At 50.9% G+C, this 23,263-nt stretch overlaps 1 protein-coding gene across 2 annotated transcripts in view; it reads left to right on the top strand.

Moving 5' to 3' along the window:
* Positions 1-2,063: 2,063 nt before the first annotated feature.
* Positions 2,064-23,263, top strand: part of Mxi1 (MAX interactor 1, dimerization protein) — a 61,882-nt gene continuing 40,682 nt past the window's right edge. The window contains exons 1-2 of one of the 2 annotated variants that reach the window (XM_042689381.1): positions 2,064-2,573; positions 22,727-22,859. In XM_042689381.1, the coding sequence (XP_042545315.1) occupies positions 2,273-2,573; positions 22,727-22,859 (434 nt within the window). In that variant the 5' untranslated portion in view covers positions 2,064-2,272. Of the gene's footprint in view, positions 2,574-21,342; positions 21,529-22,726; positions 22,860-23,263 lie in introns of those variants that run through there. The other variant, XM_042689382.1, reaches the window with a different exon arrangement.

The raw sequence follows: 23,263 nt of genomic DNA, 5'->3' as shown, positions 1-23,263 counted from the left end.
GTGTGGGGTGTGTCTGTCTCCGTGGGCGTACACATGTATGCATGTGGCTTGCGGTCCTGTAGATGTGACCCATCCCACCACTAGGGAATTAAAGAGAAGCCAAGATTCTGTCTGAGCTAGCTGTTTTGTTGTATTGCAATTGTCTTTCATTTAGGGGCAAGGGAGATCAGAGCTGTTTTATGCAAGCACCAAACTGGCATTGGATAAAACTGGGTTGAGATCATGTGTTCCCAAGCCCTTCCTAAAAGTCTTTAGAGGTTCATGGACATTTAAACATTTTGGGGTAGTGGTTCTGATGGAAACTAAAAAGTCAGAAATTGTGCTGATAATCGACCATGAACTTTTTTCTCACAGCTCTTAGAAGCATCTACTTTTACCCTAGCCAAAGGAGGCAGAAATCAGCCATGCAAAATCTGTCACAAGATGAAAAATGAGCTAGGAGTATGGGCAGAATGATTGCATTATGGTCTAAAACATGAGTGCATTGGCTTTCAAATGCCAGTTACTGATGGTTCCTGTCGTATCAGCAGCAGGTTATGTTTTTTAAATTATTTGAAAAAAATGCGTGTACACATGTGCACATACCACTGGGGATCAAATCCAGGGTCCAGCAGATACCAGGCAAGCTCTGGACCACTGAGCTACCACCCAAGCCAGATTATGATTTTTTAATTAATTTAAAAATTAATTAAAAAATTTAAAATTCCAAGCAGCTTTACAAGGTGTTAGTTTTTGGATGGGCTGATTGTAGAGATAGTTTCCAATAAAATGCTGAAAGGGCTTCTTCCTTTCATCTTCCCCTTAGATTCAGAGTAGGGGACTCAGACTCTGGCTGGGAAATGTCTTAGTATGGGGCTAGGGATGGAGCTGAATGAGTGTTTGCCTGGCCCTGGCTTTGATTCTCAGCAGGAAGCAGGGTGTGGTGTGTGTATGGGGGGGAGGGGTGTCAGGAGTAGGAGGAACACACACACACACACACACACACACACACACACACAAACTTAGTATGGACCCAAAATGTGTTAGGTGTAGATATGATCTAATCCTCAAACTATCTAATCAGAGGTTTCCAGCATAGGGAGACAACGCAGAAGATCTGGGACTAGACCCAGTCCACGGCTATCCCACTATACTTGTCAGGCCTAGAAAGCACCCGTGGTTGCTGATAAGTGCAACATGATGATAGCATGATACCATGTCTGTTGGGTTAAGGATCTTCAGATCCAAAGTTTGGATTCACCTCGGGGAGGGGAGGAGGCTCCTGGCCTGCCATTTCTGCCTCTGTGGCCCTCTGACAAATACCAGGGAGCCAGCTGTTAGGCACCCTGATGGGAACTTTGCACAGCTGGACCAAGGCTAGGAAGAGTGGTGTGGAGTGATGCTTACCATCTCCTCCCCTTCTTGGAAAATGACTTTGCATTTGAAGAGCTGCAAAGAGAGAGTCAATCAGGGATTTCATCTGTGTGAACACACACATAGCACAGGTGTGTGTGTGTGAGAGAGAGAAATGTTTGTGTTGGGGAAAGGAGTTCCTGGTTACACGTGGTGATTCAATTCTTCTCATGTGAACTGAGCTTTGATCCTTTGCTTGATTCTGAGAGAGGTCTCACAATGTAGGCCTGGCTGGCCTCGAACTCCTGGTCCTTCTGCCTCAGCCTATTGTGAATTGGGCTTTTATTTTATTAAGACAAGGGGTGGGGGGAGGGAGAAAGAAAAGGAAAGTACAAGTTCCAGCAGCTACCATTTTGGGAGGACCTACTGGGTGCCAGACACTATCCCGGATGCTTTCCTAAGTATTATTTCTCTGTAAAGACAAACACACAAAAGGTTTGTATGCAGGTGCACCAGAGACGTGGAGTATTGTTTTTTTTTCCGCACAGCGCTCCGGTCGGTGCTAAGATTTGGGGAGAGGCGGGGACGGGCGTGGGGACGGGCCGGGGGCGGTCCCTGCCTTCAGTCTCCACCTTTATTTTGACTGGTCAGATGGCGGCGGGCAGGCGCTAGGACCCAGGCGCCGGAGCGCCGCCGTCCGTCCTGTAGGTTCATTCAATCTCCCATACACACAGACCCACAGCGAGACCCACACACACACTCGCACACACGCGCACACGCAGCGCTGCACGCAGCCGGGCTCGGGAAGTCAGGCCGGCCCCTCGCCCCGGGAGCCTCCTCCGCTCCAGCAAGGCCGGGTCTCCCCGGGGGGGCCCGGAGCTCCGCCGGCACCGGGGGACGAGCTCGCTCGGCGGACCCCAGGTCCTCCTCCACCAGCACCATGGGCAAACGCGGGCGGCCGCGCAAGGAGGCGCGCGGCGAGGGCGCGGGGCCGGGGCCGGGGCTGGCCCCGATCCCCCCCGCGCCCCCGGCCCTGTCCCCGGCCGCCGCCGCCGCCGCCGCGCCCCAACCCCCGGCCCAGCCCGAGGAGCCGGCGGGGGCCAAGCCCCGGTGCCCCTTCTCGGACATTTTCAACACCAGCGAGAACTCGATGGAGAAGCACATCAACACTTTTCTGCAGAACGTGCAGATCCTCCTGGAGGCCGCCAGCTACCTGGAGCAGATCGAGAAAGAAAACAAAAGTAAGTTTGAGGGGGGCGGGGGGCGCCCCGGCCGCTCCGCGGCGCCCCGCTCTTTCTTTCTCGGCCCCGGTCGCCTGCTCGGCCCGGCCCACCCCATACACACTCACACTCACACTCACATCCACCCTCGGCAGCCAAGCCGATGACACCGGAGAAAGGACACGCACGCACGCACAAAGCTGCTAAAGATGTAACAAAGGCGGGCGCGGGGGCGGGGGGGGGGGGTCGGTCCGTGCGTCCGTGTGTCCGTCCGTCTCGGGCCGGCCGCGGGGACCGCCGAGGAGCGGGGACGGGGGGGGGGGCAGTGTTGTTGTTGTTTGCTGACCACGGAACCCAACGCAGCTCTTCTCCCCGAGGTCGCCTTTCTTCCCTTTTTCTCCCCCCCCCCCTTCCAGAGCCTTCTCAGGCCGACAAGTGTTGTTGTTTTGTTTTGCTTGGGGGGGGGGGGGTCGCTCGTTCCTGGATCCGGGTGAGAGGATTCGGAGCTGAAAGTTGGAAACCTGAGGCAGAGCTCGGGGTGGGGGTGGGGGGGGACCAGAAAGAAGAAAACACACCGACCTGGACACACGCACGCACACACACTCGCGCACACTACAACAATAACAACCACCACCACCCGACCCGCTCTCCACCGCCGGGGCTCCCCCCCCCCGCAGCAGGACCGAGTCCAGGCCGTGTCGTCCACGGTCACAGCCCCCACCCCACCCCCGAGGCCCCCGGGGTGCCACTGCCCCCCCCCCCCAGCCCCTTAAAGAAACAGGCCAGCGGGACCTGGCAACGCCGGCGGCTCGTCCCGGCCCCGCGGTGCTGCCGCCCGGGAAACTTGGCGAAGGGGACGTGGCTGGAAGGAAACTTTGGGATCTGGCCGAAACAATAGTTGGGGAAGGAGGTGTGGGCTGCTGTTGGGCACGGCGGTGTCTTTCTTTTCCGGGAGACCCGGCTCGCGAGGGAGCGCGTGGAGCCAGTCACGCCAATGCTTTCCCGGGTCAATTTCTTACCCCCCCCCCCCCAGCCATTCCGGCGGAGCGCGGTGCATGGGGGGGGGGTGCTAAGAACCCCACCCTGGCCTGGCTTCCTTTTGGTATTTTTTGTTTCATTTTGTTCTTTTTTGTCTTTGCCAGCCGAGTCTCCCCCCACCTCCCCCCCCAGCCCTACCCAGGCTGTCGGCTCCGTGCCCTAACCCGGGCACGCGTGTGCGGTGGTGTCTCCACCACCATCTCCGAGAATAATAGCTGCGAGCAGGGAGCATCGACTGGAGGAAAATGGGATGCTTGATCTGTCGGAATAAGTAGGTAGATCAATGGGAGAGCGAGAGAAAGAGACAGACATCCGATTGCAACGTGTCAGATCTTGCACACACACACACACACCCCAACACAACAGCCACCCCAAACACAAAAACGCCTTCGCCAGCCGGCACCCGGGCCGCGAGGGTCCTGAGCAGCCGAGCGCTGGCAGCGCGATTGTGCAGACGCAGTTACGACCCAAACAAGGATGGTGCGGGCGGTGGGTGGTGCGTTCTTTTCTTTCTCTTCTCGCCTGTTTACTCCGAGTGCCTGGCTGGCGAGGGGCGCATTGGCGGCGGCGGCGGGGCCCCGAAGCTGAGCGATCCTTCGAGGGGGTCGTGTGTGTGTATGTGGGGGGGACGGGTGTACATTCATCCGGTGGATAGTTTCTGAAAAGCCGGGGCTGGAACTGGACGCAGACGCGGTTTTATTTGGCGTGTTTGCTTTTGTTGCACGGGGGGGAGGGGCGCGATTTGTTTAGTTGCCCCCCCTTCTCGGAGGGGGGGTGTAGGGGGGCTGGGTCTCTAGAGTCTATCCCGTGATCACTGGGGGGGGGGCTGTACCCAAAGAGGGCACCTTGGCCCGGTATGACGAGCCTGATCCCCCCCCCGCCCCCTCCATCGAGGTAAATTAAGGAGGTGGTCTGGGCTTCCTCGGCGTCCCGCGCCTCCCTTCCCTCCCCACTTTCGTACCCGCAGACGGCCGGAGCCCTTTACCCCCCCCATCTCCACACACACACACACACACACACACACACACACACACACACACACACACACACACACACACACACACACACACACACACACACACACACACACACACACACACACACACACACACACACACACACACACACACACACACACACACACACACACCCTCCACCCGCCCCGCCGCCCTGGCGGCCGCCACCTCCTTGTTTACCCCGTGCCGGGGATCCGGCGTGGCCACCAGTCACGTAAGCAGAAAGCCGGGCGCGCCGGGCCGGGCTGCCCAGTGCGGGCGGGCCCCAGGCGGCCAAGGTGCGGGGGGGGGGGGGGGCTCTGGATCCTCAGCACCCCCCAAAGTCAACTTCGTGTGCGCCATCAGCCCCTCGGCCTCGCTGCACCCCCTTCCTCTGGCCCCGGGGAGCGTTTTTATTTTCTAGCTCTCGCCGCGGTTCGGCTCTCAATGACGTGATGCCAACGGCCCCCAGATTTCCCCGAGAGCGTGGGGCGCTGCGCCCGGCTCGGCTCCAGGCCCTCGCCATCCCCCCCCCCACCAGCTCGTGCAAACGGCGCGGGAGGAGCCGGTGGAGCGGGAGAGTGACCTCCAGCAAACTCCACGCCGCCACCCGCCGGACCCCTTATTACCCCCCCCACACACACCCTCTGCTAAGGCGAGCGGCCCGCGGAGACCACTCTATCCTCCCCGTTCTGCTCCCTCCCCGCCCGTCGGAGTCTCCCCGCACGGAGATCGGCGGGCGCTACGTCTACAGCTGTCGCGTTTTCTTGCGGGCGCTTCTTGGACGCTGGCGGCGCTCGCGGTGTTTTCTCTGGCTGCACACAATGCCCGCGCGTCACGGCGGCCCGCGTGTGCGCAGCACCAACGCGAGCGGGGGGGGGGGGGTCGTGCGTGCGCCGGGCTCGGGCACTGCGGGTCGCTCGGCGCGCGCGGGGCTTGTTTTGCTCCCGAGCTTCGCTCTCCGAAACGCTTACATCATTCAGGAGTTGGGGGAGGGCCGGGAGCTGGGCGTTCCGATCGGATTCCAGCATTCCCCAGGTCCCTGCGTCCTCCGGGGAAGCCTGGACCCGAGCTTTTTAATTCACCGAGGGGCAGGGCGAGGATTTTCACGCTATGTTCGTTTTGCAAAGTCCCTGTTTTATTGATTGATTATTTTTTAAGGTCACTCCTGCAAAGGGCATGCCTGGCTGGCTCAGGTGCACAACCTCCCCGCCTTTATTTCAGCGAGTTCCCCGGTAATCACTGGATCTCGGTTTCTCCGCCTCCTCCTCCCCCTCCTCCTCCTCCTCCAGTTCCCCCTCCCAGCTGGAGACACATGGTTTCCACATGGAGACAAACTTCTTTCCTCCGACTGGACTTGACCTAGCTGCACCGCTCAGCCAATAGACAGCGGCACTTTCAGCTGACGTCATGTGTTGCTGGGGCCGGAGGCTAAGGGGCGGGACCAGGATGCTAGCCAGGAAATCTCTGGGAGTTGTAGTGCAGCCAGCTGGTCCAATCTTTTCTTAAAGGGCCGTTCTCCCCAGAGATGAGAGTGTCTGGCCCTCAGCTTCTCCATTTCGGTTTCTGTGAGCCCTTTCCCCGAGATGCACCGATAGCAGCCGTGGTCACGAGTTCACACGTCCCGTTTTTACTGGTTGCAAAGTTCTTACTTGGCCGGGGAGCTTGCCTTATTTTTCCATGATAGCGAGACCTGCCTATTTTTCTTTGCCTCGTTGGGCTTTTCATCCCTAGAGGCGTTCACCAAGTTGTGGCCACGGTGAGGAACTATTTCCAGTAGACAGAGTAAATTATTCTGGAGAAGGGGTTCGGTGCTGATTACCCTCTGAGGACAAGGCTAGGGGATTCCCTAGGAAATGCAGGTACATTTTCCCCAAATGCCACCCGATCCAAGTCCTTACAACTAAATTGAAGGCCTCCAAAATAGTAATGCTGGAGGCCTGATCCTGCTATTATCCAGAAATTCTGTGTGTGGATAACCTCTGGCCTCAGCACCTAATATGCCTGTGGGATCCAGGGGAAGACTAATCATTTGACACAAACGATTTAGTCTCTGTTCTGGAAAAGCTCATAACTAAAAGGGAAGAAGAGTGGCAGAGCTGGTTGGCTGGCAAGTAGAAGCTGTATCAGGGAAGGCCTGGAGGAGGTGGCTGTGGAGGCAGCACTAGGCAGGGATGATTCGGTGGGAGTAGAAAGCCTGGATTGTTCTCTCCAGATTACTTGGATGGGGTGTGTTCCCAGAGGCATGGATTGGCCCAGGAGCCAGGCTCTTCCTCCTACTAGAGGAAGCTGCTACTGGAAGTTGCTGCTGTGTGGTGTCACTTGGCCTCACCCTACCTTCCTGAGTTAATTTCCTCTCCTGGGCCATGAAACCTCTGCCCCTGTCCAGTCCAGCAGGTTCCCCAGCTAGCAGACTTCATGGCCATGCCTCTGTGCTTGACACAACTCTTCCCTCCATCAAGAATGCCTTCCTGCTACAACGCCTTCCTGCCTACCACTGTGGCTCACAACTGTCATCCTAGCTATTCAGGAGGCTGAGAGCTCTGAGGATCATAGTTTGAAGCTAGCCCAGGGAGAAAAGTACATGAGACTTTTATCTCCAACCAGCAAAAGCTGGAAGTGGAGGTGTGGTTCAAGTGGTAGAGCACCAGCCTTGGGGGAGGGGGCCCGGGAAGCCAAATGAGATCACAAAGCTCCCCATTTAAGACACACACACACACACACACACACACACACACACACACACACAAAAATACAAATGTCCTCTTCTTACTCTTCTGAGGTTTCTGTATTCAGTCCTTCCTTTAAGGCTTCAGTCAGTTCTGACCTCTCCCATTTCTTTTCTTTTCTTTTTTTTCTTGCTTTTTTTGTTTTTGTTTTTTTTTAAGAATACATTTTTAGGGCTGGGAAGGTGGCTCAGTGGTAGAGCGCTTGCCTTGCATGCCTGAGGCCCTGGGTTCGATTCCCCAGCACCACATAAGCAAAAAGAAAAAGGCCGGAAGTGGCGCTATGGCTCAAGTGGTAGAGCGCTAGCCTTGAGCTGAAGAGCTGAGGGACAGCGCCCAGGCCCAGAGTTCAGGCCCCACGACCAGACCCAAAAAAAAAAAAAGAATACATTTTTAAGAAAAACTCAAATTAGCACCCAGCATTCCAAGATGGCTCCATTCCTTGACTCACAATAGCTCAGAGAATGAAAGCCTTGCAAATCACAAGGGCGCACAGATTCCTTCTCTACTGTTCATTGGCTCTGTGACCTTGGCCTCTCTGACTAGCTCTACCTTGCATCAACACCCTGGTTTGAAACATTTAATGTATCTGAAATGTAATACATTTTCAGTAAATAGCAACTCTCTGAGCTTGGACAATCAGTACCATGAGTTCTCTACTTGCTATCTGACTTAGTATTGTCCTCACAATAAGATTATTAATATCTTAAGGAAACAGATCACCTTTGAGTATATGTCACACACACATACATTTTTTAATTTGGCTCTGTAATTGCCTAGTTATGGCATAGACATCAGGTTTATAGGCCATAGGACACAATAGATTTCCTGAAGACTTGGAAAATAATTGAGAATAATGATTTCTGACTGTCCTTTGCACAGAATGACCAAGGACTGTGGGTCAGGCCCGGAAAGCTGGAGCTGTGATCCTGAGGATGAAGAGGTTACTGGCTTAGAAAGTAGGGGACTAGGGCAACTTACGTTAAAATGGAAGGTTTTAATGTTCAAAGGGGTTATAGGTGCCAACTCCTGATGAATCCATTCTCTAAATTTGTATTGAGCATCTACTATTGCTACTGTTTTTTTTTCTTCCTGCAAACTCTCTGGACATAGATATAGATAGTGTTCTGTTTTTTGTTTCTGTTTTAGGAAAATTGTATGCAAAACACTATTCATCATCAAGCTCTCCTCTTCATCTTGAGTTGTGTTCCCCGGATTGGATATTTATTTTTGGCTTAAATGTAATATCTGCCCACTAGTAAATGCTAGAGAGGGACTTTGGCTGGTGGGGTGGGGGAGGAAGGGAGTAGCTGGTACTGGGGCTTGAACTCACAGCCTCAAGGTCTCCCTTAGTGTTTGTGCTCAAGGCTTGGCACTCTACCACTTGAGCCACAGCTCCATTTTTGGCTCTTTTGGTGGTCAATTAGAGAGAAAAGTCTTACAAACTTTCCTCCCTGGGCTGGTTTCAAACTGCTGTCCTCAGCAATCAGCCTTCTGAGTAGCTAGGATTACAGGCATGAGCTACTAGCACCCAGCTTAGAGATAGACTTCAGTGAAGATCATTCTGGCTTTCAGAGTCCCCACGCTCCCAGATACTAGGTGCCACTGGAGGAGCTGGAGGAGAGAGGGCAAGGGTCTGAGGAAGCTCTGGAAGTTGGATGCAGTGTTCCTGGCACATCCAGAAATGGAGATTTTCATTTGGGGAATGGCTGAGCCTAAGTCTAGAAGTGAAACTGAGGGAAATGCAGAGGATACCAGCATGCAGCAGCAGTGACTATTTGCATTGCACAATATGAGGCCTGGCTGCCATTTTCTGAGGGCTGACTATATACCAAGTAGGAGACTAAATGTGTTATCTCCTTTTATCTTCACGATAACTCCATGACACACGCAGTTTTATTACCCTGGTAGAGTGCCTACCTAGCAATTTTATTACCCTCATCTTACACATGGGGTCACCTAGGAACAGGAATGCTGGGTAACTTTCCCAGAGGTCACATAGCTACTAAGTGCAGAGCTGAGTTTGCAACCTAGGCCTCTAATTCCAGCGTATGAGATCTTAACCATATACACGTGTACTCGTTTTACAGCCAAGGAATGAAGTCCAGACAGGTGAAGCGACTTGCTCAAGGTCACCCAGCAACGTGAAGCAGAGATGGTATTGGGAACACCCTGTTGCTTGTCTAAGGTCTTCCTGTACACACCTTGCTTAGAAAAACGTTTCCAACTGGGATGGGAGACAGACTAGCTGACCAGAGAAGGATGTTTTGTTTTCCAGAGTTGTTCAGCCCTCCTGGCCCTAATTCAAGTTTAAGGCTCCTAGGAAACACTACCCCCTCCTGCTGCCTTTCCCAAGTCTGTCTTCTGGGCATATTAGAGCACTTGGGGATGTTGCTATGGTACTGGGGCCAACAGCAGGTTCATCAAAAGCCTGGTCTTTTACGTTAAAAAAAAAGAAGAAGAAGAAGAAGCCAGGCTCTGCAGAAACGAGTTGGCCACAAAGATTTGCATCAGTCATTGTGGCTTGTTCTGTTTTAGATCCCCTTGCTTCCCGCCCTACCCCCTCCTCCCTACCACCACCACTTTCTATAAATACAGTTGGATAAATATTGATTTAAACTGGGTTTCTGGAGGAGAGGCACATGTCTGCCCCGGCCGGGTCTTCACTTAGACACCAGCAGTGTGTTGAGCCTGACAAACCTAACACCAGACAGCTCTGCCTTACAAATGACCTGTTTGGGGGAGGTGAGTTGTGGCTTTGTGGCTTTTGAGTTTTTGTGTTGGGTTTCTTTTTCTTTTTTCTTTTTTTTAAGGAGATAAAGGAGTCGGCCAGTCCCTGGTGGCTCACATCTGTAATCCTAGCTACTCAGTAGGTGGAGATCTGAGAATCACAGTTCAAAGCCAGCTTGAGCAGGACAGTCCATGAGACTCTTATCTCCAATTAGCCATCTAAAAGCCAGAGGTGGAGCTGTGACTCAAGAAGTAGAGCACCAGCCTAGAGCAAAAAAGCTAAGGAAAAGTGACCAGGCCTTGAGTTCAAGTCCCAATACTGGCAGAGAGAGAGAGAGAGAGAGAGGGGAGAGAGAGAAAGAGAAACAGAGAGAGAGAGAGAGAGAGAAACACAGAGAGACACACACACAGAGACAGACACAAACAGAAAGAGAAAGAAGTAAAAAACAACAAACCAGCAACCCAGCTAAAACTCTTGCAGTGTGAAGCAAACCATTTTCAGTGGGCAGATGCAGAGACGTTTCTGGTAGTGTGGACTCCTCTGCTGTTCTTTTCCATTTCCCTTTCTTCCTCTCCAGTTCTGGTTTTGTGTTGAAAGGAGGTCACTACCCAGGTATGGAGGCAGAGACTCAGAGAGAGCCAGTGGCTTGCCCAAGGTGACACAGCAGAGACAGAACTAGGTCCTTCTTTGTGCACTGAGTTCCCTCCTGCATGATAGGAGAATGGGTCACAGACAAAGCCCCAAATGGCTTTTTACAGGTCAGGTGCTCATAAAGTCAGCAGTTCTAAAGCCTGGTTTACTGATCCCAGGGCGGCTTGGGTTATTACAGTGGTCATTGCAACATTCTCAATCGTCTTTCCAAATGAAGCTAATTTGAATTTGTCATCCTTACAAAAATACTCTCTTTTACATAGGAAGGTGAAGGGAAGGAGCCAGAAGGTGACAGAAGTAATGAGAATGCGTACCCCAAGCCTTAAATGAGAAGAAAGAATTCTAGTCTTCCAAGAGGGGTTAGGGGAGTTCCAGGCCCAAAGTGGAGCCAAAGTGGGGGAAAGACAGGCTGACTTCAGTTCCCCAGAGAGACAGACAGACACACACACACAGACAGAGGGACAGAGACAGACAGAGAGAATGCTCCCTGGGGTTTCTGCTAAACTTATGGGAGCAACTGTCTCTGATAGCACTGGCTTTGTGTGGCCTGGTCAGAGCTATTAGAGTTACCAATAGCTGACTTGATTTCCTTGACCAAAAATACTAAGCATTTGTTGCAATTATCCCAAGGGGTTTCTCCTTTGCATCCTCATCTCGGCAGAAAGGTTGTGCTGGACCCCTTACCTGCGAAATGTTTCCGGAAACTCAGATGACCCTTGCTTTGAGCAATACATCTCCAGGAAATAGAGCTAACTGCAATCCCTTTCTCAAAGTTTAGACCAGAGAAACTCTTGAAAAGATTGTTGCAGCAACTATTTTGAACAGATGCAGAATTATGTTTATGTTAGGGACCAATGATTCTCCTAAATTCATTCTGTGTAGTGTGTGTGTGTGTGCGCGCGTGCGTGTGCGTGTGCGCGCGCGCGCCAGTACTAAGGCTTGAACTCAGAGTCTAAGGTGTTTGCTCAAGGCTGGCATTCTACCACGTGAGCCACAGCTCCACTTCTGCACTGATTAATTGGAGATAAGTCCTGTGGACTTTCCTGCCCTGGTTGGCTTCAAACCAAGATTTGAGGATCATGATCTGATAAGGTCTCAGCCTCCTGAGAAGCTAGGAATACAGGTGTGAGCCACCGACACCAGCTCACTCACTTATTTCTTAAACTAGCATTTATGGAGCACATACTTGCTTTATGGCAGGCGCTGTGCTGGAGTCTGATGGATATACTCCCTGCCCTCATGGAATATGTAATCCATTCCAGTACTGGGATTTTGAAATTTATTTGTCTTAAAGTGGATCCCAATGCAGGTGTGGTGGTACATGCCTGTAATCCCAGCACTCAGGAGGCTGACGCACAAGGATCTCAAAGTCAAGGCCAGCCTGGACTACATGGTGAAAGCCTATCTCAGATCAACAGAGCAGCAGCACCAATGGAGGGTGATTTGGCCCTGTGTCTGCTTCTAGCCGTCATTGCAGATAGAACAAAGCTGATCCCGGGCTTCCAGCACTATTTTTCCTATCCCTGCCCAGGATTTTTTAAAAATACTGAGTTTGTCCTTATAATGTCTGCAGATCTTGGGCTGGGAAGGTGGCTCAGTGGTAGAGCGCTTGCCTTGCATGCATGAGGCCCTGGGTTCGATTCCTCAGCACCACATAAGCAGAAAAAAAAAAGCCGGGAGTGGCACTATGGCTCACGTGGTAGAGTGCTAGCCTTGAGCTGAAGAGCTGAGGGACAGCGCCCAGGCTCAGAGTTCAGGGCCCACGATCGGACCAAACAACAACAACAAAAAAATTTCTGCAGATCTGGCTTTAAAGCACAAAGTAACTGCCGAGCATGGTGGCTCATACCTTTACTCCTAGTTACTCAGGAGGCTCAGATCTGAGGACCACAGTTCAAAGCCAGCCAGAGCAGGAAAGTTTGAGAGACTTGTCTCCAACTAAGCACTAATAAAAAGCCGAAAGTGGAGCTATGCCTCAAGTGGCAGAGCACAAGCCTTGAGCTAAAAAGCTTAGGGTCAGTGCCCAGGCCCTGAGTTCAAGCCCCAGGTCCAGCACAAAAACAAACAAACAGTCTGCACTTAGAAAACCAAGTGTCCTCTAAACATCCTTGTGAATAAACACCGTTCCCCTGCAGTTCTCTCTGAATGGGGCCCTTGGTACCTGGAAGACAGTTCCCACCAATGGAACTGTCCAGCCCACTCTCCCCTCCAACATGCTGTGGGTCACATATCTCCACTCCCCAGCCCCCGTGTCTGCTAAGGAAATTTAAACACAGCAGAATTAGAAAGATAAACACACTGTCCTGAGGGAAAAAGATTGGGAAATTCCGATTTAAGCCCAAAAGAGGGTGGGTGGGGTGGGGGGAGAGACTACGATTTGAAATCTTTGATTCTGTATCACAGAGTTTCTCTGTTTCTACAGAGCCCCAGAGCTACTTGCTCCCCAAGTTATCACCCTCTTTATCGCCGCCACAACCTGACCATCCTCACCCTGTTTTTGTGTCCCCTAAACTTTGCATGCCTTGCAAACAACTTCCTTTCATGCTTTCTACCATTGTGAAATTTAGCATCATGCAATACATAATTTCTAAAAGTGGCCAGGAGCCAAGGGCTGTCTTGGTGCTTCAGAAGGGAGGCATGTAAGGTTTTCCAGTTCAAATATTAGCCAAATAGAAACTGATAAACAATTCCAGTCTGTCTCTTGGGAGTCTGATACTCTGTCCCCAAGAGGGCTGCTGACAAGTACAATCTCTTCTCTGTTTTCCAAAGGAATAGTGCACTGGCCCTCTTTTACTGAGCATTTACTATGTGCTGATACCAGGCTTAGTGCTTCATATTAAAGCCTTACCAACATCCAATAGGCGGATGCTGTAATTACCTCATTTTATAGGCCTTAGTCTTTCCAAGGCTGGCTAACTTTCGGTCCTGTGTGAACAGTAGTGAAGCTGAGACTCAAACTCTGTTTCCCTTAGGGATTTGGAAGTTGCCTAAGGGAGCCTGCAGTTAGCAAGAGGCAAGAGCTGGAATCCTGGATGTTTGAAGTCCAGGCTGAGTCCACTAGGGATGTCTCCCTGGAGTGATTTTATTTTCTCCCCATTCATGCTAGGCTAAAGAAGCCAGAACCTTCCATGGCTTTCCAGCCATTCAGACTGGAGCCTTTCCCTGGATGGCAGTGGTCTAGGGGGTTGCTATTTGCTTGCATAGTAAGTACACTTGCCCAGCATCCTCTGGGGGAACTCACCCAACCAGTAGGTCTCCCTCCTGTGGATCCACACCCTGTCAAGCTCTGCTAGATTTCCTTCAGGTGCCTGAGCTTGTAGAGCAACTGGGCAGGCCTGTGCTGGGAATCAAGGGCTTCTGTTAAGAAGCACAAGGTCAGGCAAATGTGAGCTGGGGAGATGAGCTCAAGGCCTGGACACCACTGTGACCATGCAACAGCCTAGGCCTAACCTCTTCTTCTCCTCCCAAATTTACCTCTAAGAAACTCAGTGATCCTCACTACAGTTGGGTTCTTGCCACTCCTCGATGTAAAGCCCTCCAATACCTTTCGGTCTTATTTGGAATAAAATACAAATGCTTTGCCATGACCTTCACTTTGGCTGTGGAGACTGAGCATGCTTTGAGAAAGGACACGCCCAGGCCCACTCTGAGCTTCCCAGTCAGAAACTGCATTTACTAAAGTCCCAGGACATCTATTGGCACCTTCAAGTTTGAGATGTGCACACAGCCTTTGAGATTGTCCTTGATTCCCATACCCACTGAAACTATCTCTCCCTTCATCATTCAGTTTTCTTAGAACAACTGACTGGTGTTTGATTTGTTTCTTGTCAGTCTGTTGGGCTACAATGTAAACACCTTGAAGCCAGAGAGCCAGTTTTTATTATTCTCACTTTAGCATCTAACTTAATACCCAGCATACAATAGATGATTAAGAAATATTTGATCAAGCCGGGCGCTGGTGGCTCATGCCTGTAATTCTAGCTACTCAGAAGGCTGAGATCTGAGGATCGCGGTTCAAAGCCAGCCCAGGCAGGAAAGTCCATGAGACTTATCTCCAAAAAACCACCAGAAAACCGGAAATGGCGCTGTGGCTCTTGTGGTAGAGAGCTAGCCTTGAGCTGAAGAGCTGAGGGACAGCGCCCAGGCCCAGAGTTCAAGCCCTATGACTGACAAAGAAACCAACCAAACAAACAAAAAAAGAAATATTTGATTAATAAATGTCCAGTTCTCTGCCTTTGATTTTCTGACTTAGTGTTTCTTAGTAAGAAAGCTATTTGTGTGCCTGTTCTCGTGCAGATCAGTCTGGAATACTGTTGGATTTAACACTGTTGGTTCTCACTAAAGGCCATCAGAATCCCCCCTCCCCCAACCAGCCCTGGTCACTAGGGGCAGGACTAGCATTAGTTGAGACCAGTGAAGTCAGACCAGTGGTCTGACCATATCTGATGCTGTGGGAATCCAAGAGTCAGAGATCTGCGGTTAACTCTGTTCACTGCAGGTGTGACCTTGGACAAACTGATGACCCTTTCTGGACCTTAGCTGTAAACAGGAATCTCACAGGTGTTCTAAGGATTGAATGAACTGGATGGAGGAATGGTGGAGGACACATAGCTGGTTCAAACTATACGGCAGCTAGTAGGTGGATGAAGGCATTTTATTCTGGGCTTTTGGAAGAAGCTCAGCAATCTAGAATTAAATGTTAAGAGCTGGAAGAAAAGATGAGGTCACCTGTATCTTTGGACAAATGAGAACCTGTTTTTTGTTTGGTTGGTTTGCTTTTGTACCAGTCCTGGGTCTTGAACTCAAGGCCTGGGCACTGTCCCTGAGCTTTTTTGCTCAAGGCTTGCACTCTATACACTTGAGCCATACCTCTACTTGTAGCTTTTTGGGGGCTTAATTGGTGGTAAAAGCTCATGGACTTCCTGTTAGGTCTGTCTAGGAGAATAGTCCCCTCCCTTCTTTTCTTTATGAAGGACAGCATGTAGCCTTACCAGAAATCACCTGCCTGAACAGTGATCACCTGTAACTGTCAATCACCTGTAACTGTCAATCACCTGACTGTGAGTCAGCAAAAGCACCCCAGGCTGTGGGTCACTCCCAACCCTGATGCTGCCACGCCTCCTCCTCTCCTTTCCCTATATATTCTTTCCCACCCCATCAGTTGGACCACAGCTTGCTCAGTACTCGCTACTCAATACTTATTGCTCTGCACTCTGCTCTGAGTGTGGCCTGGCACAACTCTCTGCAGACCTACATGTGGTGCACGCCAGTGGTTTGGTTCTCCCAATGAACCTTCTTCTGCCTGAACCACTTGGTGGTCTACTTTTGGCAACCCTTACAGCTTTCCTTCCTTGACTAGCTTCGAACCACATCCTCAGGTCTGTGTGTCCTGAGTAGCTAGGATTACAGGTGTGAGCCACCAGCATGTAACAAGGGCCTGTGTTTTTACTGTAAATGTTATACCTGAGACTGAGCACTCAGGGCCTACCTAGGCCTCCACAAATCACAAATTATGCCCACCTTTTAAAAAGGGGTGATGGTACCAAGAGGTGGGGGCAGATCCACCGCAGACCAGTGTCTGGCAGTGAGAAATTTTTACCCGGGGCCTATGGCAAGAATGTGGGCACTCTCTTAGCAAGAGAAAGCCTCTGGCGTTCATTTTTTTTTCCTTTTTCTTTTTTAATTTTTACAGACAAGTTCCATCTAATCTTGACAGAGTAGATTATTACAATACCAAGATTTTGACATACGCAGCAAAAAGAAAATTGTAGTTTATTCTTTGGGCTCTCAACTCCAAAATGTTTAAAGAAAATATTCATGAAATAGTGCTTCAAAAGAATAACATCGTGGCTGACCAGCTTCTATCCTCGATATGGCTGAAAGTCATACAATCGGCACATTACCAGGAAATAACTTTCGACTCCAGCACTTGAAACAAGTATATGGAAAAACAATACATAAATAGAAAAGAGAAAGAGTATTCTGGAGGCATTTCTAAGGAGGGCTGCTACTTCGCACAACAGATTGTTTATCCTGGTGGTCTTTTAATTAAACTGGCATGGGGGTGGGGGGTTGGGCCCAGGACTTCTGGTCATCACCAGCAGAGAAGCAATTGATGCTGGAGGCAGCCTTTCCTAGGGGAAGATTGAATCCTAAACAGAAAACCAAAGCAGCTCTCTGATCCTTTGGGGATGTAATTTGATCTTGATATTTAAAGGATTGAGGCCCCACAGGTTTCAAAGATCAGAAAGCTTACTCCCTTTCAACCCCCCTCCCCTCCGTTAAACATGAATCAACCAGAAAGAAAAAGAATTATGGAGATGAGAAGAGAGCTTAAGGCCTGGGTTCTAACCCTTGGTCTCTTGGTTCTATAGGCAGTTCTGGGGCCTTGGCAAGGCAAATTACCACACCTCTCTGAACCAAAATGTTCTTAACTGAAAAATGGTGACTTGTTTGAGAAACAGGCTGACTGATGTAAAGTTCCTTGACGGAAACCATGAAATGTGATTTGAGGAGCATTCGTTTACCAGTTCATACCTTGCTAGTTGCACCCAGCATATCCCCAAGTGAAGTGCTCCTGGGTAAACATCCCCTAGATGAGCCCCGCAATGCAGGTTTCTTCTGGGATTCAAGTTCATGCAAAAGAAAAAAAGAAAAAGACATTTGAGAGATTAATACGTCCATTATGACCACTGAAATAGGCTGCTGTAATAAGGGCCATTTAATAAAATGTAAAAAGCCCTTTTCTAAGGGAAGAGATGGGTCAGGATGGAAGTCAAGTGCAGCTGTTTGAGCCTCTGCCAGTGGTCTGATCTCATCAGAGAAACTGGAGTTAAAAAAACAACAAACTTCCAGATTCATCAATCGCAGATTAACACTGTCTCCCCTCAGGGCTGCTGCCCCCCTCCCAACCTCCCCTCCGTTCTGTTCATCCTAACTCTGGGCACCTGGGTGCCTTCCAGCGTGGTTGAGATGTTAGCCGGCAGCCCTGGCGACAGGAGGAGCCCTGGGAAGGCAGCAGCTACCTCTCGGGTTTAGCATTACGTCATTCCTTCAGACCCAAATTTATCTCTGCACACAGCCCCGCAGCAGCTCCGAGCTGCTGATGACTTGTGGAGAGCTTGCGCATGAAGTTAGGCAAGGCTGACTCACTGGGCAGAGCGAATGCTTGCTGCTGCTGCTGCTCTTAGTGTTTCTGGGGGAGGAATTGGGGTGGGGAGGAGGTGTTCGTCATTTGGGGGTTAGGGGGTTGGAAAGATGTGTTGTGTTATTTATGGTTATCAATTTTAGGACCTCAAAGCTCACCCCTCCCTTAGCCTCCCACCCCCGCCAACTGGATTATATGAAAGCCCTCATCCTTAATGGTAATTACTGAGAACAGCACCTTCAGGGTACCACGGTGTAGATTCAGGGAGGGTCTCCCAAGCACTAGGTGTCACCAAGACAATGACTTTGGATTTATGACCTCACTTCATAGACCTCCCCCCCCCCCCCACACCTCCTCCATCTCTCCTGACTGACCTGTAACACATCAGCCTCTACTGTTACGATTTTTGCCATAAACCACTTGGGGATTTGCATGAAGTAAACTGGGGGAGGGGGAGGGGAAGGAATGGGGAAGGAGGTGGTGGGACCTGTTAAACCTCAGAGCTTTGCTTCTTCAGAAGGCAGATAGTCTCCATCCAGGCTGTGCTTGTTATAGAGTTGGGAGACTCTGAGGGACGTTTTAAATGTTCAAATGAGACACACACCCCCAGACTGAAAGAGATACTTCAGGGAGAGGATGGAACTGTCTAGGTAAGAGTCCAAGGTTCTTCTATCAGTAGACTTCGGAAGCTTTGCTCTTCCGGTTTGCCCAACTCCATCTGTAGGGCATACTGGCTTCATCTGAGCTTGCAGCAAAGCCATGGCTGAGCCTGTTTTCCCCCAGGTGAGGCTGGTGTAAAGATTAGCATCACTCTGGAGAAGACGAAACCCTATGCTTGGGGCTGTGGGAAGCGCTGGTGGCCTATGCTCAAGACTTTCAGGCCAGAGCAAGAAGGAAGTGAAGCCTCTGTGAATGCTAGAAAAGGCTGGAGATTTCAGTTCCTAAACGAACCCTCATGACTGCCCACTGACACCATCATCTTTCCTCTTCTTCCGCACGTGCAAGTGGCCTTTTGTGACTCTCGTGATGTTTCCTGTCTCATCTGCTTGGTGATCATGGCTCTAGGCTAATTCACCTAGAGTCACCTGTGAAAGCCAGACACAGGCTCCACACACCTCTCTAGCTTTCTCTTAACCTGCTAACTCTGTGACCTCATCTGTGGGATGAAACCTGTCTTGAATTCTTCCATGTTTTCAGGCTGTACTACTTTTCTCGATTACATGCCCCCTAGGATTGGAAACTTTCAACCTAATCGTTTTTATCCTCAACTAACAGATGTTCTGAGTGAATGGCGTTTTCTTTTAAATAATTTCTTCTCATCCTTCCTAACATATCCTTTGCTGAGGATGCAGGATGGTTGTGTTACCTAATGGGAAAGCCCAGATTAGAAATGGTCTAGCCAAAAAAATAAAGGCCTAGTCGACAGCTGAAAAAGCACAATCTCTTCTTCAGAGGCTTTCAAAAACAAATTCTTATGTGGCTTGTGAGCACCTCTTCTTTCCGGTGTCTCTGGATTTGATGGAACATCTATTTCTTAAGTATTTTTAAAGACTGGCAAAATTTTGCAGCTTGTGACCTCGTTAGAGATCTTGTTCATTTTGGAAAAAAAAAAGTGCAAGGGGAAAGGGAGAGGTTATTCAAGTCAGCACGGAACACGTAGCATTTTTGAGAGAGTAAGCTATCCATCCCAAGATGGTATTTGCTGTAGTAGTCACTGGAATGACCATGGGGAAAGGGAAATTTTTCCCTAACTAAGAGCTTCCTGTTATTTTGGATGTCGACCAGCAGGTTAAAATAATCAGAGCGGGAAGACGTGGTAGATTTGTTTACATCATTCCTAGCTTGCTCCTACAGCACCGAGCAGTTCTAGCTCTCTTGTCCTTTTTCTCCCTAGAGTTGTTCTCAACTGGGGGTGGTTTTGTGCCTCCAGGGACATGTGGCAATGTCTGCAGGCATTTTCAGTTGTCATGCCTGCTGGGTGGTGGTGTGCTAGTGGCATCTAGTGGGTAGAGGCCAGGGATGCGGCTAAACATTCCACAATGCTCAGAAGAAACTCCCCATGCCAGCAAGGAATTATCTGACTCCAAATGGCAATAATATCAAGGTTGAGAAATCCTGACCTGGACTTTGATGACTTGTTAGATGGAGGACTTGGAGGAGGTAGTGGCTGCTGCTTAATGTGCTCTCTTTCTCTAGCCTTGGCTATCAGTTACCTTTTTAGGGAGGCAAGTATTGGAGGAAGCAATCACAGTTGCTTCTATTTATTGAGTGCCTGCTGTGTACTATTGGAATTATTTCATTTAATCTTCACAATAAGTCCTATTGATGATACATACACCCCGAGAGCAGGTTCCTTGGAGTCTGCTCTCTCATTACTGTGCACATTAAGTCTGCATCAGTGCCTGACTCACTGCAGGTCCTCAGCACTATGGATAAATGGAAGAATTATATTCATTTTGTATATGAGGAAAATGAGGCTTGAAGAGTCCATACATCCAATTTAAGTAGCAGAGTCCAGATTTGACCAGAATTAGGGGTAATGCCAGTCCCCAAATCCCTTACAGTCTGACTGATATACTGATAAACCCTTTCCAGAGTAGTCTTCCTGTTGTCTAAAAGCACAATCAGAGATTGTTGGGGGAGGGGAGAGTAAACAATTTTTTTTTAATAGAAGCCCTTTTGAGTTCTGATTTAAATAATTTCTTTGTTTTTTTTGTTGTTGTTGTTGTTATTTTTTGGTTGGTTGGGGGGCCTGAATTCTGGGCCTGGGCGCTGTCCCTCAGCTTTTCAGCTCAAGGTGAGCGCTCTATTTGAGCCACAGCGCCACTTCCGGGTTTTTCTGCTTATGTGGTGCTGAGGAATCGAACCCAGGGCTTCATGCATGCAAGGCAAGCGCTCTACCACTGAGCCACCTTCCCAGCCCCTGATTTAAATAATTTCTAAACAGTACTTTTTGGCTTACCAAGTGTGCTGTTTTCCTCATTTTGCAGATGAAAAAACCGAGTCACAGTAGTTACATGAAAATATAGTGGTAGATGGATGACTGGAACATGGCAGTTTGCATGATGAATGTTCCAGTCCCTGGGAAGCTGTGGGACGTGCGGAGAAATAAGCCACTTCGAGTATAGATTCAACTCAATTACATCCTTCTCTAAACCCTGGCCAACTTCTTTTTGTCCTCTCCTGGAGGGTGATAGGCCGCGACAAACTACATCTCCCAGCAGCCATCGCGGAATCGTGAGGCGCAGGCGCGCTCTATAATGCACTACGTACTCCCGTACTACGATTCCCGGCGTGCAGTGGGGGGGGGGCGGGACTACGTTTCCCAGGGGGCAGAGAAGGAGGCGGAGCGAGCCGCGTCGCTGCTCCCGCCCCACCCCCGTGCTCGCGCCGAGAGGTAAACAAACCGCGCGCGTGCTGCAGGCGGCGCGGCGGGCGCGGCGGGCGCAGCGGAGGCGGCAGGGTCGGCGGAGAGCGCGCCGAGCCGCGGCCGGGCTGGCCCGCCCGCCCGCCGCACACGTCTAGGGGTGGCGTGAGGCGGGGTAGCCGTCTGTGGCGCCTCCTGTTGGCCAGGGGCGGGAGCGCGGTGAGCTCCGGTCTCCACCCGCGGTGCCCATGGAGCGGGTGCGGATGATCAACGTGCAGCGCCTGCTGGAGGCCGCCGAGTTTCTGGAGCGCCGGGAGCGAGGTAACGGCTGGGCGCCGCTGCCTGAGCCCGTGGGCTTTTGCTCCGCGTGGAGAGTGCGGTGCGGCTGCTGAGGAGAGGTGCGCGAGTGTGCGGGTGGAAGTGCGTGCGCTGCTGAGGAGGCGGGCGGGGGGCGGGGGGGCGTGCGCACGAGTGACAGGCGGAGCGTGCAGGGGCGCGCGCGCGGGCAGTGCGCGCGCACGAGAGCCCGGCGGGGTGCGCGCACGGGCGGCGGGGTGCGCGCACGGGCGGCCGGGCGCATGCACGAGACGGGGGGGGGGGGGGGAGTGCGCTCACGAGACAGAGGCGGGCGCGCGTGCGCGCAGATGTGAAAGAATGTGAGCAAGAGTGACAGGTGGGCACCGGGGAGGGAGTGCGTGTGAGGGCACACGTGTGAGCCTGCGTGTGTGGATGAGTGTGCGCGGGGTGGCGTGCGGGCCCGTGCGCGTGCTTGGGGGCGGGAACTTGTGGAGCGGAGTGGGGCTGGGCTGGGGTACGGGGCACAGGATGAACCCGGAGTGGGACTGGAGGCCCGCGGGGGGGGGGCTCGGAGGTAGGGGGGCAGCGTGGCGGGGAGGGCCGAGCTGTGTGGGGCCTGGGAGAGTGGGAGCCAGCTGTCAGCGGGACTCCCTGTCCGGGTGCTGTGGGAGATGTGGAGATGGAGACCAGAGGAGAAATGGATTGGGGTGCTGGGCACCAAGACCAGGAAAGTGGTGCCCGGAGAGAAAAATGACCAAGACTTGGCGATTGAAGTATTTGGAGTTACACAAACATGAGACTAAACAGACGCTAGAGAATGAAAACCGTTCAGGGAAAAGAGGAGTTGAGGGACTACCACACTCAGAAATTGAGTGCTTCAATCCAAAAGACTTCCTGGAGAAAAGGACAAATTATTTGGTTTAGAAGGTGTCAATGCACTCTCCAGGTAATGGGTTGGGTTTGTCTGCCAGGAGGGTTCCCTCGGATATATGGGGAGGTGTGTGTGTGCTGGCTGACCTTGAATCCAGAATTTTCCTGCTTCTCCATCCAAAATGCTGGTGTTCACCACCATGTCCAGCTAGGAACTGGAATATTTTTTAACCACAAAGTAGAGATATTTTGCCTCGATTCCTATTTTCAGGAACCTGCTAGACCTTCGATTTATGGAGCTGGAGATATGAATTTCTCTATTCACACCTTTTTCCCCTCTTGCTCTTTTTAGAGTGTGAACATGGCTACGCCTCATCATTCCCCTCCATGCCAAGCCCCCGACTACAGCATTCAAAGCCCCCACGGAGGTTGAGCCGGGCACAGAAACACAGCCCTGGGAGCAGCAATACCAGCACTGCCAACAGGTAGTAAACTGGGAGGTTTAGAAAGGAGGACAAGAGGGAAGGAGCTAGACTTGGAGGTGTTGGTCCTGCTGGACTCCTGTTTTCCCAAGTCTGGAGCAACACAAAATGAATGTCTTCACCACCCTGGGATTGACCCTTTTAAAACATTAAGGTCTAAGAAACACAGCCTGACTTCATGTGGAAGGAAAGGAACAAATTTGGAAAGGCAAACTATGGTTCTCACTGAGACTATTAAGATCAGATGTTTATGACTGAGCAGACAGGAGACTTAATAGCATGCATCCGTACATGTAGCCATATGCTAAAGGTAATCTTGGACCAGGTTTTCTCTTCTTTCCAAATTTAATATGATCCAAGAAAAATTTTAAATCTAAAATAGTTCTGGTGATATATATATATATATA

This window comes from Dipodomys spectabilis, unplaced genomic scaffold (genome assembly GCF_019054845.1).
Source record: "Dipodomys spectabilis isolate Male_0828 unplaced genomic scaffold, ASM1905484v1 ptg000125l, whole genome shotgun sequence".
Taxonomy (NCBI): Eukaryota; Metazoa; Chordata; class Mammalia; order Rodentia; family Heteromyidae; genus Dipodomys; species Dipodomys spectabilis.
This window is presented reverse-complemented; position numbering and strand designations above follow the sequence as displayed.